Source organism: Trichoplax adhaerens, genomic scaffold (assembly GCF_000150275.1).
Source record: "Trichoplax adhaerens TRIADscaffold_28 genomic scaffold, whole genome shotgun sequence".
NCBI lineage: Eukaryota > Metazoa > Placozoa > Uniplacotomia > Trichoplacea > Trichoplacidae > Trichoplax > Trichoplax adhaerens.
The window spans coordinates 65,270-78,692 of record NW_002060969.1 but is presented as its reverse complement, the minus strand read 5'-3'; the positions used below and the strand labels follow the sequence as shown (position 1 = coordinate 78,692).

At 33.7% G+C, this 13,423-nt stretch overlaps 3 protein-coding genes across 3 annotated transcripts; 2 read left to right on the top strand and 1 right to left on the bottom strand.

The window, feature by feature from the left end:
* Positions 1–646: 646 nt before the first annotated feature.
* Positions 647–4,803, top strand: TRIADDRAFT_61760 (uncharacterized protein; the record flags this gene model as incomplete). Its single annotated transcript, XM_002117733.1, has 12 exons — positions 647–657; positions 922–1,015; positions 1,104–1,160; positions 1,810–1,922; positions 2,000–2,111; positions 2,344–2,481; positions 3,122–3,331; positions 3,424–3,489; positions 3,570–3,644; positions 3,797–4,136; positions 4,207–4,310; positions 4,756–4,803. 12 exons carry the CDS (start codon positions 647–649, stop codon positions 4,801–4,803), a joined length of 1,368 nt encoding a protein of 455 aa, XP_002117769.1.
* Positions 4,804–5,237: 434 nt separating this feature from the next.
* TRIADDRAFT_61759 (uncharacterized protein) lies at positions 5,238–7,467 on the top strand (the record flags this gene model as incomplete). The annotated part of the gene is made up of 8 exons (XM_002117732.1): positions 5,238–5,273; positions 5,472–5,565; positions 5,661–5,751; positions 5,841–5,976; positions 6,132–6,290; positions 6,710–6,854; positions 6,942–7,233; positions 7,308–7,467. The coding sequence occupies 8 exons, from the start codon at positions 5,238–5,240 to the stop codon at positions 7,465–7,467; spliced, it is 1,113 nt and encodes a 370-aa protein (XP_002117768.1).
* A 2,119-nt stretch (positions 7,468–9,586) lies between these two features.
* On the bottom strand, positions 9,587–9,847 carry TRIADDRAFT_7285 (uncharacterized protein; the record flags this gene model as incomplete). Its single annotated transcript, XM_002117691.1, has 1 exon — positions 9,587–9,847. A coding segment is annotated over one exon (261 nt), but the record flags the coding sequence as incomplete, so codon positions are not given.
* Between the last annotated feature and the right edge of the window lie 3,576 nt (positions 9,848–13,423).

Below are 13,423 nucleotides of genomic sequence, written 5' to 3'. Positions count from 1 at the left end.
CGCATTAGATAATATAAGTAAATGCCTGCCTATTCAACGAAAATCCTTTGCTATTTGCATTGATACTTTCCGCTAAAATTATCGATTCCTCTATCAATGACATCAGGAAACTAACCTTAACCAGCCACCCTTACATTGGCTGAAGATTGCCAGGTGGATACAAAACTTATTCCCCACAGAAAATTCGCTCGAACTCTCGAGGTACAGTCTATATGTTTCTAGAGGTATTATCTTTAATATCCAACAGTGAATTGCTGAAATTTTTAAATAATATTATTGTACAATAGCACTTCCCTATTAAGTCTTCTTATTCAATTACTGTTGTAGATTATGATAATTTACTCAAAAGAATTTTTATAAATATAGTTGCAACAGCCGAGTGAAACCAGTGATAACATTATATAATCTAGTCTTTATCAAATTATTGTCTTGTATTCTTTTCCATTATATCTGGACTCAGCTTTGCATTGGCCGACGCATTTCCAGAAACAATTGATAAAGTTGAAGTAATTTCGGATGCTAAGGTAGAAAGCTGACTGATACTTCGCTATAACTGATTTTCTTTCATATTTCACTTCTCACTGTACGTATGCGTATCGGTCTGCAATATTATCGGTTTTTAAAGAATATTAAAAAGCTATTGAAGATGCCTTTCAGGTAATTAAATTATGCTATTACGTAGATATTTTGGCATTAAATACGTTAATATGTACGTATATACTGTACTTATACAATTTTTATAAACTATGCAAATTTTATTTTGTAGATATATACCAGCATGATAATATAAATCCTTTTCTGTAGCGAGTGAAGGCTTAGTAGTTGTTGCAATGTTATAATTTATTAATTGTTACAGTACACGTTTTAGGAGAGTACTGTAATTGTGAAATTTTATCGTATTAATGTTTCTGTTTATATTAGCCCGGCAACTGTAAGCTTAGCTGTTCATCGCATCGGCAAGACGTTACTACTTGACGAATTTAATGTCGACAGATTACTAGCGGATGCTACTAAGGTTGCTTAAGAAACATCATTACAGGCAAAGATACTGTGACTTTGCTGCTATATTTACTAACTTTATTGCTATTTTGAATATTACATAGATTGAAAATTGGGACTGGCTTAAGAACTTTTATTGCGAGCAGTTAAATAAACCTAAGGTATGGGTTACGTGAAATAACTATACTGCGTCACTGTAAGCCTGTAAATCAAGTTATTGTGATATTCTTCCTTGTCTAAATTCCCCATTTCCGTTATGCATGAGCCTTTGTTGCCGATTGTCTTCTACATTTCTTATTAGGATGAAATATTTTATCAAAAAAGAAAGAATCAGAAAGTTACTAGTAGTAGAGATATGTTGTCGCGACTATTGTATTATAGGTACAATACGATACATTACAGAGGCCGTTTCAAGTTATAAATTTCTAAATATATTGACTTTTTTGCTACTTACTGTAACGATTTGTTCATTTTATGTCAGTATAAGATGATACGCAATATATCTTATCTTTTAGCATAGAAAATGAAAGAAACCTGGATCAAATATTGTCTATGAATAACATTACTTCATTATTTAAAGATCCACAAGCGTCGATTAAACACGAAACAGTATCTTTGTTTGGTAACACAGAAGTAAATTTGAAAAACGAATTAGCCCGTTCCAGTCATAAAGCCTTACCATTGTCGATATTAGATAGCTGCAAGAGCTCTGTTCGTTTCTCCTCATTATTATTCCTCAATCAATATCTTAACTATATCTTCGGTATATTCCATTTTAGTATTAAAGTTGTGAAATAAAAATTATTTTAGGCCGCCTTTCAACAGAACGTAATTTGGAAATTTGAAAATATTAAAATGCTAGTGGGTTCAAATATGCCGATATTTGGGAGAGGAACCCATCCTGCTGTTAGTTTACGACATGGGTAAGCGAGAAAATGTAAAGTTAGTCAGTATATATTGGCTTGAGACTGCTTCTGAAGTAGATTCTTGTATTCGAAAGAGAATTTGGGAAGCCCATTAATGTTCTGACTGGCCTAGATTATTGGCTGGATAATCTGATGTGTAATGTTCCCGAATTAGCAATGTGTTATCATTTGAACGGAATCGTTAAAGTAAGAATTGTTCTTTAATAGATACAAAATGTTGCATATGATGTAGAATACTTAAACTTAGCTACCGCAAAGGACTATGAACTAATCAAAACTGAAGATATTCCCAAAGCTGAAGGAAGTCAGTTTTCGCCTAAGGTACAGTAGTTAAATAAATAATTGTTTAATATCTATTAGTAAAATATGCATTGTTCTCGCTATTAACTATTTATAAAAATTGCTTAAATATGCTTAGCTAATAAAAGATATTGCGAGAAACATTCTATCGTTTCTTAAGTCCAACTGTACGCAAGAAGGTCACACATACTGGCTTTTAAAAGATAAACACGAAGATATTATTAAATTGTATGATTTAACTTCACTCTGTGCAGAGGTATTGTATGATAAGTATAATGGTGGATTAAGTAATATAATTCATAAATTTCTGTCTAATGCCGAGAATATGCAAAATGGCACTTAAATACCGGTTATCATTAATATATTCGTATCGATTTCCTTAGACTGGAGAGGGCTCAGATTGCAATCCTTTTCAATTACCAGTTGCAATGCTATTATATAAGTAAAAAATTTAATAATTGTACCATATATGAATGCTATACATCTGATATATTTTACCTGTAAATGCATAAATATGGTATCATCCATATACCCACTAAAGTGATGATAACTTAAGGTAATAATATAACACCTCACCTGACAGGGTAGCATACAATCTATGCAAATTGGAAAAAAAAAGTAATAGGTAGGCAAAAATAAAGCGAAAGCATAACCGGTTTACTTTAATTCTAAATATATATCGTCAATGTAATTGAGTACTATTGTTACTTTTAGTGACCTACATTCAGTTCACTCACTTTTAAAAAATTGTATACCTTTGCTTGATCCAGTAATTAATGCCGAGGTAAGTTGGGTTACTGCTGGTGTTGCACTGGCTTGGCCCTTGATAATTATTAACATAGTAACGGTGCTTCTTCACGTAGTTATTTCACAATCTTTGTTTTCTAAACAACTAGATTTACACCCTTGCAAATCAGATGTTAAGTGAACTCTTAATCGACATTACTGAATTAAAGTCGGGATGCCAATGTATCGAAAGCTCCACCGAGAATTCTGATGCAGATCAGCTTTTAAAGTATGAATGCAACAGATACTGTGATAGCTGTATCAAATGCTTACCAAGTACAAGAAATGAAACCAGCGTTACGAAGAACATAATAGTTAATGTAATACCTTGGTATTTTAATATCATGAACAAAAATATTGAGTGATTGCCTTATTATTGATAACAATTGAGTTACTTATTTGTAAATTCTAGGAAACATCCGTTGTAAATTTCAAAGCCGAGTCCACGGATGATATCTTATTTTCAGAAGTTAATACCGTATGTACTGTTATTTTTACGGATATGCACTTTACACTAATACTGTATATAGTTTAAAATATTACCTGACTTTGCTGTAGCGAACTCCTAAGCCTATTCCTGTAGTAGGAAATAGTGAAGAGAACTACAGGAAAGCGCTGAAGCACATCTCTCAGGTTCGTTTAGTCTGGTAAAGTGGTATTCGTTGATTGTCGTAAAATGCTGCTTTTATTAATTCATAGAAGCAACAGTTCTACGAACTCTTTCATCCGTACCGAAGACGTAACATTTTCTTATAAATTACTAATTTCATTAATACTTCGTTCAGGGTCTAGAAAGTACGGCTAATATTCGAAGAGCAGCGATTATAGAGGCTGGAATCAATATCAGAGGAAGAAGACTGTACCAAATGGATAAAACTGAATCATGCTTAGCATGTGCTAACGCTAAATGCATAACTAATAATAAATGCAATCATTCCAGCTTGCGCAAGAAAAATGAAGAATTATCGGAAAGCTGCTTTTCAACTGAAGATAGCAAGTATTTATCAACAATAATCTTTATGAAACAAGCGAAACGAGCCTGCTTAAAACTAGCGCATATTAAGGACCTGAGCCTGAAATATGGCGCTGCAGTACGATTTTTAAAATTATCTTTGGCATGTGATGGTAATTATTAATATAAGTTGCAGGTTTCGAATGTCATTTTTCCCTAAACAAATAACTTATCTTTAACTAGAATTTCTGCTTAATGAATGTCGCACAGCCGAATGCCAATTTCACAGAAATTCAATACAGGCCGCATTAGTCAAGGCAGGAGATATATTTTTGAAAGTTACAAAGGTGAATAATGCTGTTGATACTTTACAGCTAAAATTCAGATATGTAGTCAGTTTTAAATTCTATTCCATGAACTTTTATCATGCGTTGACAAAAATAATAATTTAGTAATCTACCTGCATCACGTGTAATTTGTTATATCAAGTAGCGATATATTGTAGTAGGCTAGCCTTGTACTACCGCTGCTGTTTTATATCTATTGCATGTCAATTTTATTAATTCCAGATTTCACTTAATGAGTCGTAGAAGGTTCTGTTGTTTTCAGTTGCTAGAGTTTGTAGAATAATGCTTACTACTTTTTTGACTTCGAAATAATGATTTTAGACACGTGTTAAATTGTTTTACGTAGTTTAGATTACGCTCTTGAAGAATTTTATAGACATTCATGGTTACAATAGATTTATAGTTACAATTGGTAAAATGTAAAAAAATTGCTTCCGACATATAGGTACCAGGTCGCATCCGCAACTTTCAGGTGTGCTTTCATGATTCGTAAAGCATAAGTATTGAATAATAATTTGATATTTCCATTCGACCTCGGCTTAATAAAAATTACAGAAAGAATTCTCCGATTCGACATCTGATGAAAACACCATAATTGGTGTCCTGAAAACCTTAAATAAATTTTATAATGGTCGGTTTTGTAGAATGCTAGTTATATTCTGATTCCGAAAATATTATATTTGTAACAAATTTGTAAGTTTTTAAATTTCATAAATACAGACCGTTGTTTACAATCATACCCCAAGGAATTCGCAAGTAACATAGAAGAGTGCTTACTTTCTAGGCAAGCAAATTTAAAACTTGCGTAGTATTTTTCGCTAACGTACGAATAGGTAACAAATTGGTGGGGAAAATTTAACGGATCTATAGGTTCTTTACTTACGAACTTGATACTTTATTAATTTCTACAGCGAGACGCTCTACAAAATGGCATTAGCTCACCAGTGTAAAATAGATGATGAGGTACTATTCTTTAGAGTAAATATGAAATTATCAATAATGAAGTTTTATAAAATTAATAACATGAATTTTTGAATCTTAAATATATCTTGTAAAATCGAGAGTAGTATCTCTAACTATGTGCAGCATCGTTACTGTCAGTGCTCTTAGAGATCAATAAATTGACTGACGCTTCGTGGTATGACGTATTTTTATTGAAAGCAGTCTATCGCAATTACCAAAAGAATTGGAAATAATAGAAATGAATTGGGTACTTACTATATGACTTTAGCAGCAGAAATATCATCTAAAGATGGTATGTAACATTAATAGTTGAATTACTGTACAACTAAGGCAGCTTCGTTTCCTATTTCAAGATATCGTAAATAATCCATTTTCCTCTATTTATAGAGCCATCACTTAAAGCTGCTGAGAAAGCTTGGAAAAAAAGTGCTGCATTCTTTGAAGCTGGCATTAGAACTTTTGAGACTATTTCTGATCGGTGCGGGAGATGTTTAGCATTCTATTAAATCATTAACTATAATATACCATGTGTTCTCGATGATCATTACGATATTCATTTTATTACAGGCCCAATATTGCCTTACTAAATAGTAATATTGGACGGCTGTTAAGGTTATATGTTCATTCTATTGGAATTCGAGAATCAAAGCAAAGAGAAAAAGCAAGGCAAGTTACAGAAGAAGAAAAAATGTATATGTATAAGGTAAAAGAAATAGATTGGCTTTCTTAAAAAATCCGTACAGTCTCTGTAATTTAAAAGTTTCTTGCTGATTTCTATTAGCAATTAAGATCGGCAAAAAATTATATTATAAAGCTGTCCAGTTATCTATGGTGACTATTAGTAAATTTTCGGTGTAGGCAATAGAAGCATACATTCGAGCTATAAACGTCTTGGGAGTCCGGAAAAACTATGTGCAAATTTGGGACTCAATTCGAGATCAGTTATGCGGAACGTATCGAATTCTTGCTACCTTACTTCAGGAATATCCTCCTTTGGCTTATATGAGCATAGAAGAGGTATGAATGTTCATTATACGCGTATAGACGTAGATATTGTTGCTATAAATCACCTATGACAATGTTTATCGGAAAGTTATCTATTATCTATTGATACTAGATTGAAAAAGAGGTTACCGACTTGCTCCATAAACTCCTTAGCCTGTATGAAATACAATTAAGGGAGCAGGATATGTCAGAGTAATTGCTTAAGTTATCATATTTTTTTATAGTAAACTTGCCGTTATTAGAATTTTTTGTTGTACATAGTAAACATTCCGAAACCGTTAAACAAATGGGCTATGTATACTTCGATTTAGCAACTTTACATCACAACTCGATTCGTCAAAAGGTAGACTAATAAAAAATTATCTCTGAATATGATAGGTTTCTTTCTTAATTTATAATCTTTAACGGTATTACAATGGATTATAACATAGATTGTGGATGAACAACGTATTAGGCATTTTAGAACTCTAGCGAATCGATATTATGATAAATCATTGACCCTCATTAAGCCCGATACAGATGTGATGGCATGTCTTCGGATACATTTGGAACAGTGTGCTCTGAAAAGTCTTGAAGGTTTTTATGATTCTTGTTCTGTAATCTCCATTGATTCAAATTGCCAATTGGTTGAATGACTTTATATTGTTCTAATTATTCACATAGTGGAAAATATTAGCCCGAGCACCAGACTGAGAACGTTAGCAAGTATCTTGATCAAATTCAAAGATACGAAACCGCTACTGGATCACATTTCGTCGAAAATTGATGATAGAAAGAAGCGAAAATCGACCTCGAAAATTATCCAGGAGCAAGAAAGTGGTACACAAATACCAGTTAATCTTCAAACCCGGAGTTTTCAATATGATGATTTGACGAAGTTGCTAGGCCTTGTTATGAAGCAGACTTTAACAACTTTAAGAAATATGCTTTTAGCTGCCAATTCTTGTAAGAAAAGGTGACTATCATTTAGACAGCTATCAGCTTCCCTATAAGTATTTAGATAAATATACTACATTTTTTAATATATAGAGATCCCAATTTAATATTTCGCTTGAAAGACCTTTATGGAAAAGTGTTGAGTATAAAAATTAATAAAGAACAGAACGTGGATTTGCCGGAAAGGCTGAACGAATTAAAAGAGGCTTTTGGCTACGTCACAGATTCGAAGCTATGCGATATGATGAACTGATGGCTACCTTGGGTCTTAGCAGGCGTAAATCAACTTATTTTAATTAAGTTACGTGAAATAATTATAATTGTAGACTCGCACAGAATTTATAGAAGTTCTGCATTTATTACGGACTTATTTATAGCGCGTTAATCAAGCGCCACTTTTGATAATCCACAATGCTACTTCTGTAATTCTATCTGCTGCTATATCTACTTAACTGATTGTTACTATAGTATACTATCGTTTGTATATGCTATATTGGTACTCTAAATCTTTCTGAAAGTGTTTATAACTCTATTATTTACTCATGGATGGTCTGTTAAGATTACTCCTAAAAATGTCAATAAGACTATTCTGATATCTTGATACTATCTTATATCAACTATATTTCAATGAGTAACTATACTGTATTCAGTGTTGCACTAGCAATCAAGACAACAATATTATGAAAACAGTAATCGTGCACGTCACCCTACTTGTAGGCAACATTTTAAGAGATACACGCACGCCATAGGTAAATTGAACTGTATAATTTTGAAGTAATATACTGTACGTGTACGCGTATGATAGTTGTAATTATTTTAATCATCACGGAAACTTTAATTTTAAGCTGTAGACTTCATCGTATAAATGACTAAAATTAGCTATAATTCATTATCCGAATACGCCCATAGCGTTTATACATTCGTATACTATACTACGTAGCTTAACGTCCAGTCACTTCTCTGACGGAGATACTACAGTTCGGTCTTTTCAATTTCGTAGGCAGCTAAATAAAATGCAATACTATAGTACTACGCAATGTTCAACAAAACGCTAAGAAATAATTATGGATATCTTCGCGGTCACTATTTATCCCTACGCAACTTTTAATTGCTGCGGAAATATAACACGCGAGATGTATGTAATCCGAAAGTACTGTATCGCTATTATATTGCTAGTACGGTAGACCCTTCGTTCGATTATATAACATACTATATATAATTATTACACTTAATGTGATGCGCAATGATAACTACCGTATATATGCAGCTAACAAAATAGTTCATTAAGGTCAAAATTGCGTTATTATTAGTGCGACGGCTTTGTTATTCGTGTAAAAATGTCTAACTCGCCTAAAACGAAATAAGTCTTATTAAGTGTTGTTATGGATTATAACGCAGTTAAAAAGCAATCTTTCAGTATTATGCAGTAGACGATAACATTACGAACGCTATATTAGTACATACCTATAGGCTGTTACTAATGTGATTTAAACTAGTGCAACGAACAATACGCGTATGCAACTATGAGCATTTATTTGTACAGTGTTTGCTTGATCTAACGTGAGTAAAATATCATAAATTTTCTCATAATCTCTTCCACGAATGGTATAGTAAATCAGTTAGTAAACTAAGACTTTGATCAGTTTTATCTCGAAATAGTAGACAGGAGAATTTACGTCTAGATATATGTAGCAAAATCGTAGCCATTTATAACTAGCAGCATGGTCGCTCGTTTTCTCTCATTCACGATCAGTATCAGCAAAACTTAAGATGTGATCCAATTTTATAGACGACACTGTTAATATAAGAATAGGTTTGGAAGTGTTTTAAAGTTTATTGAAGATAAATCTGCAGTGCTCATCTATTTCCTCTTAACATTCAGTTGGATTAAAAAAGTACTCGCGAAATTAAAATAATTGTGTAACTACGTATCAAATATTAATTTTATAGGTTGAGATAAATAAAATGAGAAGCACTTAAAATAGGATTTGTTTTTGCGATTTTAAATTGACTATATAGAAATCTGTATCATTTAAATACGTTACAGAATTTGAACAAGGCACGACAAATATTGGCAATAAAATTTGGCCATTGACGAAAATCTTATAAGTTAACTGTTAGATAATAGTTAAAATATTAACAGTTCATATTGTGAAATATATGCCTGAGATTATTACTTTCATAAAATGCAAATTAAAAACGCCTAAGATAGTCATAAAACCATGCATGTTACTATTATAGTACAATTCGTGAAACCAAAATTCTATTAATACAAAAATATCGATGAAATCTGACAAATTATAAATTTATTCTTCGGATTTTCGAGCCTCCGAATTTTCTTCACTGCAGGGTTCGAAAATTTTTCTCTGTGTCCTTTTTCCGTTAGAATGTGTCTTGATATGCTTATTTAAATGGTCGCGTCTGCCGAATCTTTTAAAACAAATTGGACATCGAAATGGTTTCTCATTGGTATGGATTCGTTTATGCCTTGTTAATTCCTCGTTACGTGTAAACCGCCTACCACAAAAGTCACACTGATATGGTCTCTCACCTGTATGAATTCTTAAATGATCACGTAACTGGCCGTTATTGGAGCAATTTGTCTGACATTTTGGGCACTGATATCGCTTTTTTTTCACTGCTTTGACAGATTTAGAATCAAGAACAGGATGATTATTTTTATCATGTTGAGCTTGGCCCGTTGTTGATAATGGAAGCATGTTAGCATAATGATACATTAAAATCAACGGACTTGAAGGATGCTTATACTCGTGATGGTTATTGTAATAATTACAAGTGGATAATGTCGATACCGATGGTGATGTAGATGGTGAAGTCGATAACCAACCCGGCGAATGATAATATGCTACCGATGACAGCTGCGGTAAATTATTAGACTGCAGATTATATGGTGCAATAGATGGCATTTCAGATCTCATCGTGCTTACTGGATAACTGCAGTCCATCGGATAGTTGGCTATTAGCATTTGATGTTCACGGTCTGCAGCGGTATTATATAATACTACAGGCCTAAAAAATCTATGAAAGTGATTATTAATAAAGTTACTTTCAGGAGAATCCATAGCGAAATTTCAAGATATCTTCTGTTGGAGAGCTAGAAATTGTGGAAATAAATAAGTTGACATGCAAATTTATAAAGTAAAATTATTATGCCAGTATAGGATTGCGAGTTAAAGATGATGTCATGGCGTGAAATGACACCATGCTAATTTCCCAGCAATCTAGGCGTGATTGAAAGTAACATAATACAGTTTTAAAGGTCAAGGAAACTTTACTGATCACTAGTGTTGATCACCTGTCTGATGAAGATAGCATGTCACTATAAAGTTTATAGAGTATCCACCTAACTAAAACAACCGTACATTCTAATATCTGGCAATGCATGCAGCCCATTTAAAATTTTGAAATCTTAAATTCGAACTTAGTGAATATTGTTAACGACATGTTATAAAAGGCCTAGTTGAATGCGTATTTCCTCGCTTGAAAGATTACAGATGTGCTAGTGCTAGTACTAGATTAAATATACCCATATACGCATATTAATAAAGTCGAAGATTGCTGAGCCTTTATCACTTGACGCTAATTACAGGGCTCTTTCTAATCTTAATTGCATCCGAATTACAGCATTCTGGCTCGGCAGGTGGACTCAATTCTTAGAAAGCCTAATATAAAGCTTTCAGTGCGGTGATCTTTCTCGGAATTCAGGGGTCATAGTGATTTTATATAAACAAACATAACGTTCTTCCTCTATTTACCGGCTTTGCAGTTGCACTTGCATAATACCACATCAAGAGGCTATTATGATACTGTCAATGCTAGGTGTCCAAGAAAGATTGCTTATAATTCCAATCCTTCTTAGTTGATCTAAAAGCTTACTTACCACTGTTTATAGCATTTATATGATTGCAGTAAAAGGTTTGAATTGGAGATTGGAAGAAATAGATAGATTTATAGTATTTACCGGTATAACGAACTTCTGCAAAACTTAGTGTCCTACTTAATGCACAGTACCTACTTGCATACATGTACAAAGTAGACTATCGTGAATTAATTATAAGTAAATTCAGTGTTGTACTGCAAACTTCTTTTACTTGCCGTAAATCGATGACTCTTTTATGTAGAGTACTCCATAGGTTAAAAAAATTCCACTGCAGTACCCTGACTCACACTACTGTACTTGGCAGCTATTACGTACCTATAAGTTTTTATTAACTGTAAATTGAGTCAAATTTGTGAAAGCATGCAAGTTAGCAACAAAGGCTCTCAATGAGATCACCGGTGTTTGTCGACTCTGTAGTACGAGAAACATTTCAAATGCAGTACAACCAGCAACTACAAAAATAATGGGAATGGGACTGGAAACTTCCTTTACATTTATTACTGTATTGTACACGTACAGTACCAGTATATGGGCTTGTAGTGATGCGCCCCCGTATTTGATTATAAAGCTAATATTAGATGATTGATAACTACTATCTTAGAAATTGCTGATGACCAATATTAGCCAGTTGACTTATTATAGTACAAGATTTATGATACGAGAAACACTGTAATTGTGAAGATGCCCAACGTGCTGGACATTAATAAGAGAGTAGTGATATTCTATTAAGTAGAATGATTCAGAGTGTAGAATCCCACTCACTCTCCCTTCGAATGAGCGGGCGCCGGGGTATTTATACATTTCTATAGGTCAGTATAAGAGTCTTTTTTACAGTCCCTTTTATCTTACAATTTCTTTATGTGAAACGAATTGCTCTAACGTAGAAATTTCTGCAGAGTACAGACATTGAAAATACCATTCGTAATATTGCTAAGTGACACCAAGCTTACTTACAGCATACTGTAATCCTATTACTGTACAGTATGTCATAACGTAACATACAGTATAACATAAGTCAGTGTTTTTTTTAGTTTTATTATTAAATTGGAGTTACTGAAATCGACATTTTTTTGGCCGTAACGAAATGAATAAAATTTACGGGATCGCTCCCGTTGCTTACGCGTATAATATACTGTACTGTACAACACTCTTCTTTGTTAACCACATCATCATTGCATTAAGGTAAATATATTGGCTAAACTGCGTTATGATAAGGATGATCGTCGACATTACTGTAGTGTAGACTACAGTACAGTAGTACTGTGTAGTATCATTTCACGATGTACTGTACAGTGTACAGTACATTGTACAGTACTGTACAGTACATTGTACAGTACTGTACAGTACTATTGACTAATCATACATACGTACAGTATTTACAAATCGATCCACTACGCTAACGCTAAGCTACTGGCTCAGTTTGTTGTCGTATCCGTACTGTACCGTACAGTACGTGCGATTACAGGACTTTCTACGGTAGCCCAAAAGGGACAACTTTAATAACGGAGCAGAATCTGTACCGTACCGTACACTGTACAGTACTGTACTGTAGATTTTTGTCGATAAAAATTCGTTTCCTGTCTCTCACTACAGTACTGTACTGTACACTGTACAGTACTATTGCACGCTGCCACGCCTCTACCACGCGCGTACTCATTCCTGCCTTTCAATATGGCGTCGTCCTACTGTACTGTACTGTATGTATTGTATATATATACTGTACAGTAGAGTACAGTATAATACTCGAATACAGTACAGTACTGTACAGTACTGTACGCGTACAGTGAATGGCTGCAAGTGCTGTACCGGACTGTACTACTGTACATGTCTACAGTACATGTACACTCAGTGTACACTGTACTGTACAGTACTGTACTGTTCAGTATGCAGTTGCATAGCCTACTGTACAGTACTGTACATTAGTGTACAGTACTGTACAACTTTACTGTATCTACAGTATTGTACTGTACAGTACCTGTACTGTATAGTACTGTACTTTACGTTTTTTTGCGCGTACTGTACTGTACAGTACAGCAAGCACCTCATTGTACTGTAGCTGCAAGTTCTGCAACTAATTCTTCACAGTTTTTGTAACGCCAGGCTGTCGAAGAGAAGTACTGTACTGTACACTTACTATACAGTACAGTACAGTACAGTACAGTACACTACTGTACTTTACTGTTTTTTGCGCGTACTGTGCAACAAGCACCGCATTATAGCTACAAGTTCTGCAACTAATTAATTCCTCGCCGTTTTTGTAGCGCCAGGCTGTCGAAGAGAAGTACTTATATACTCTGCTTATATACTT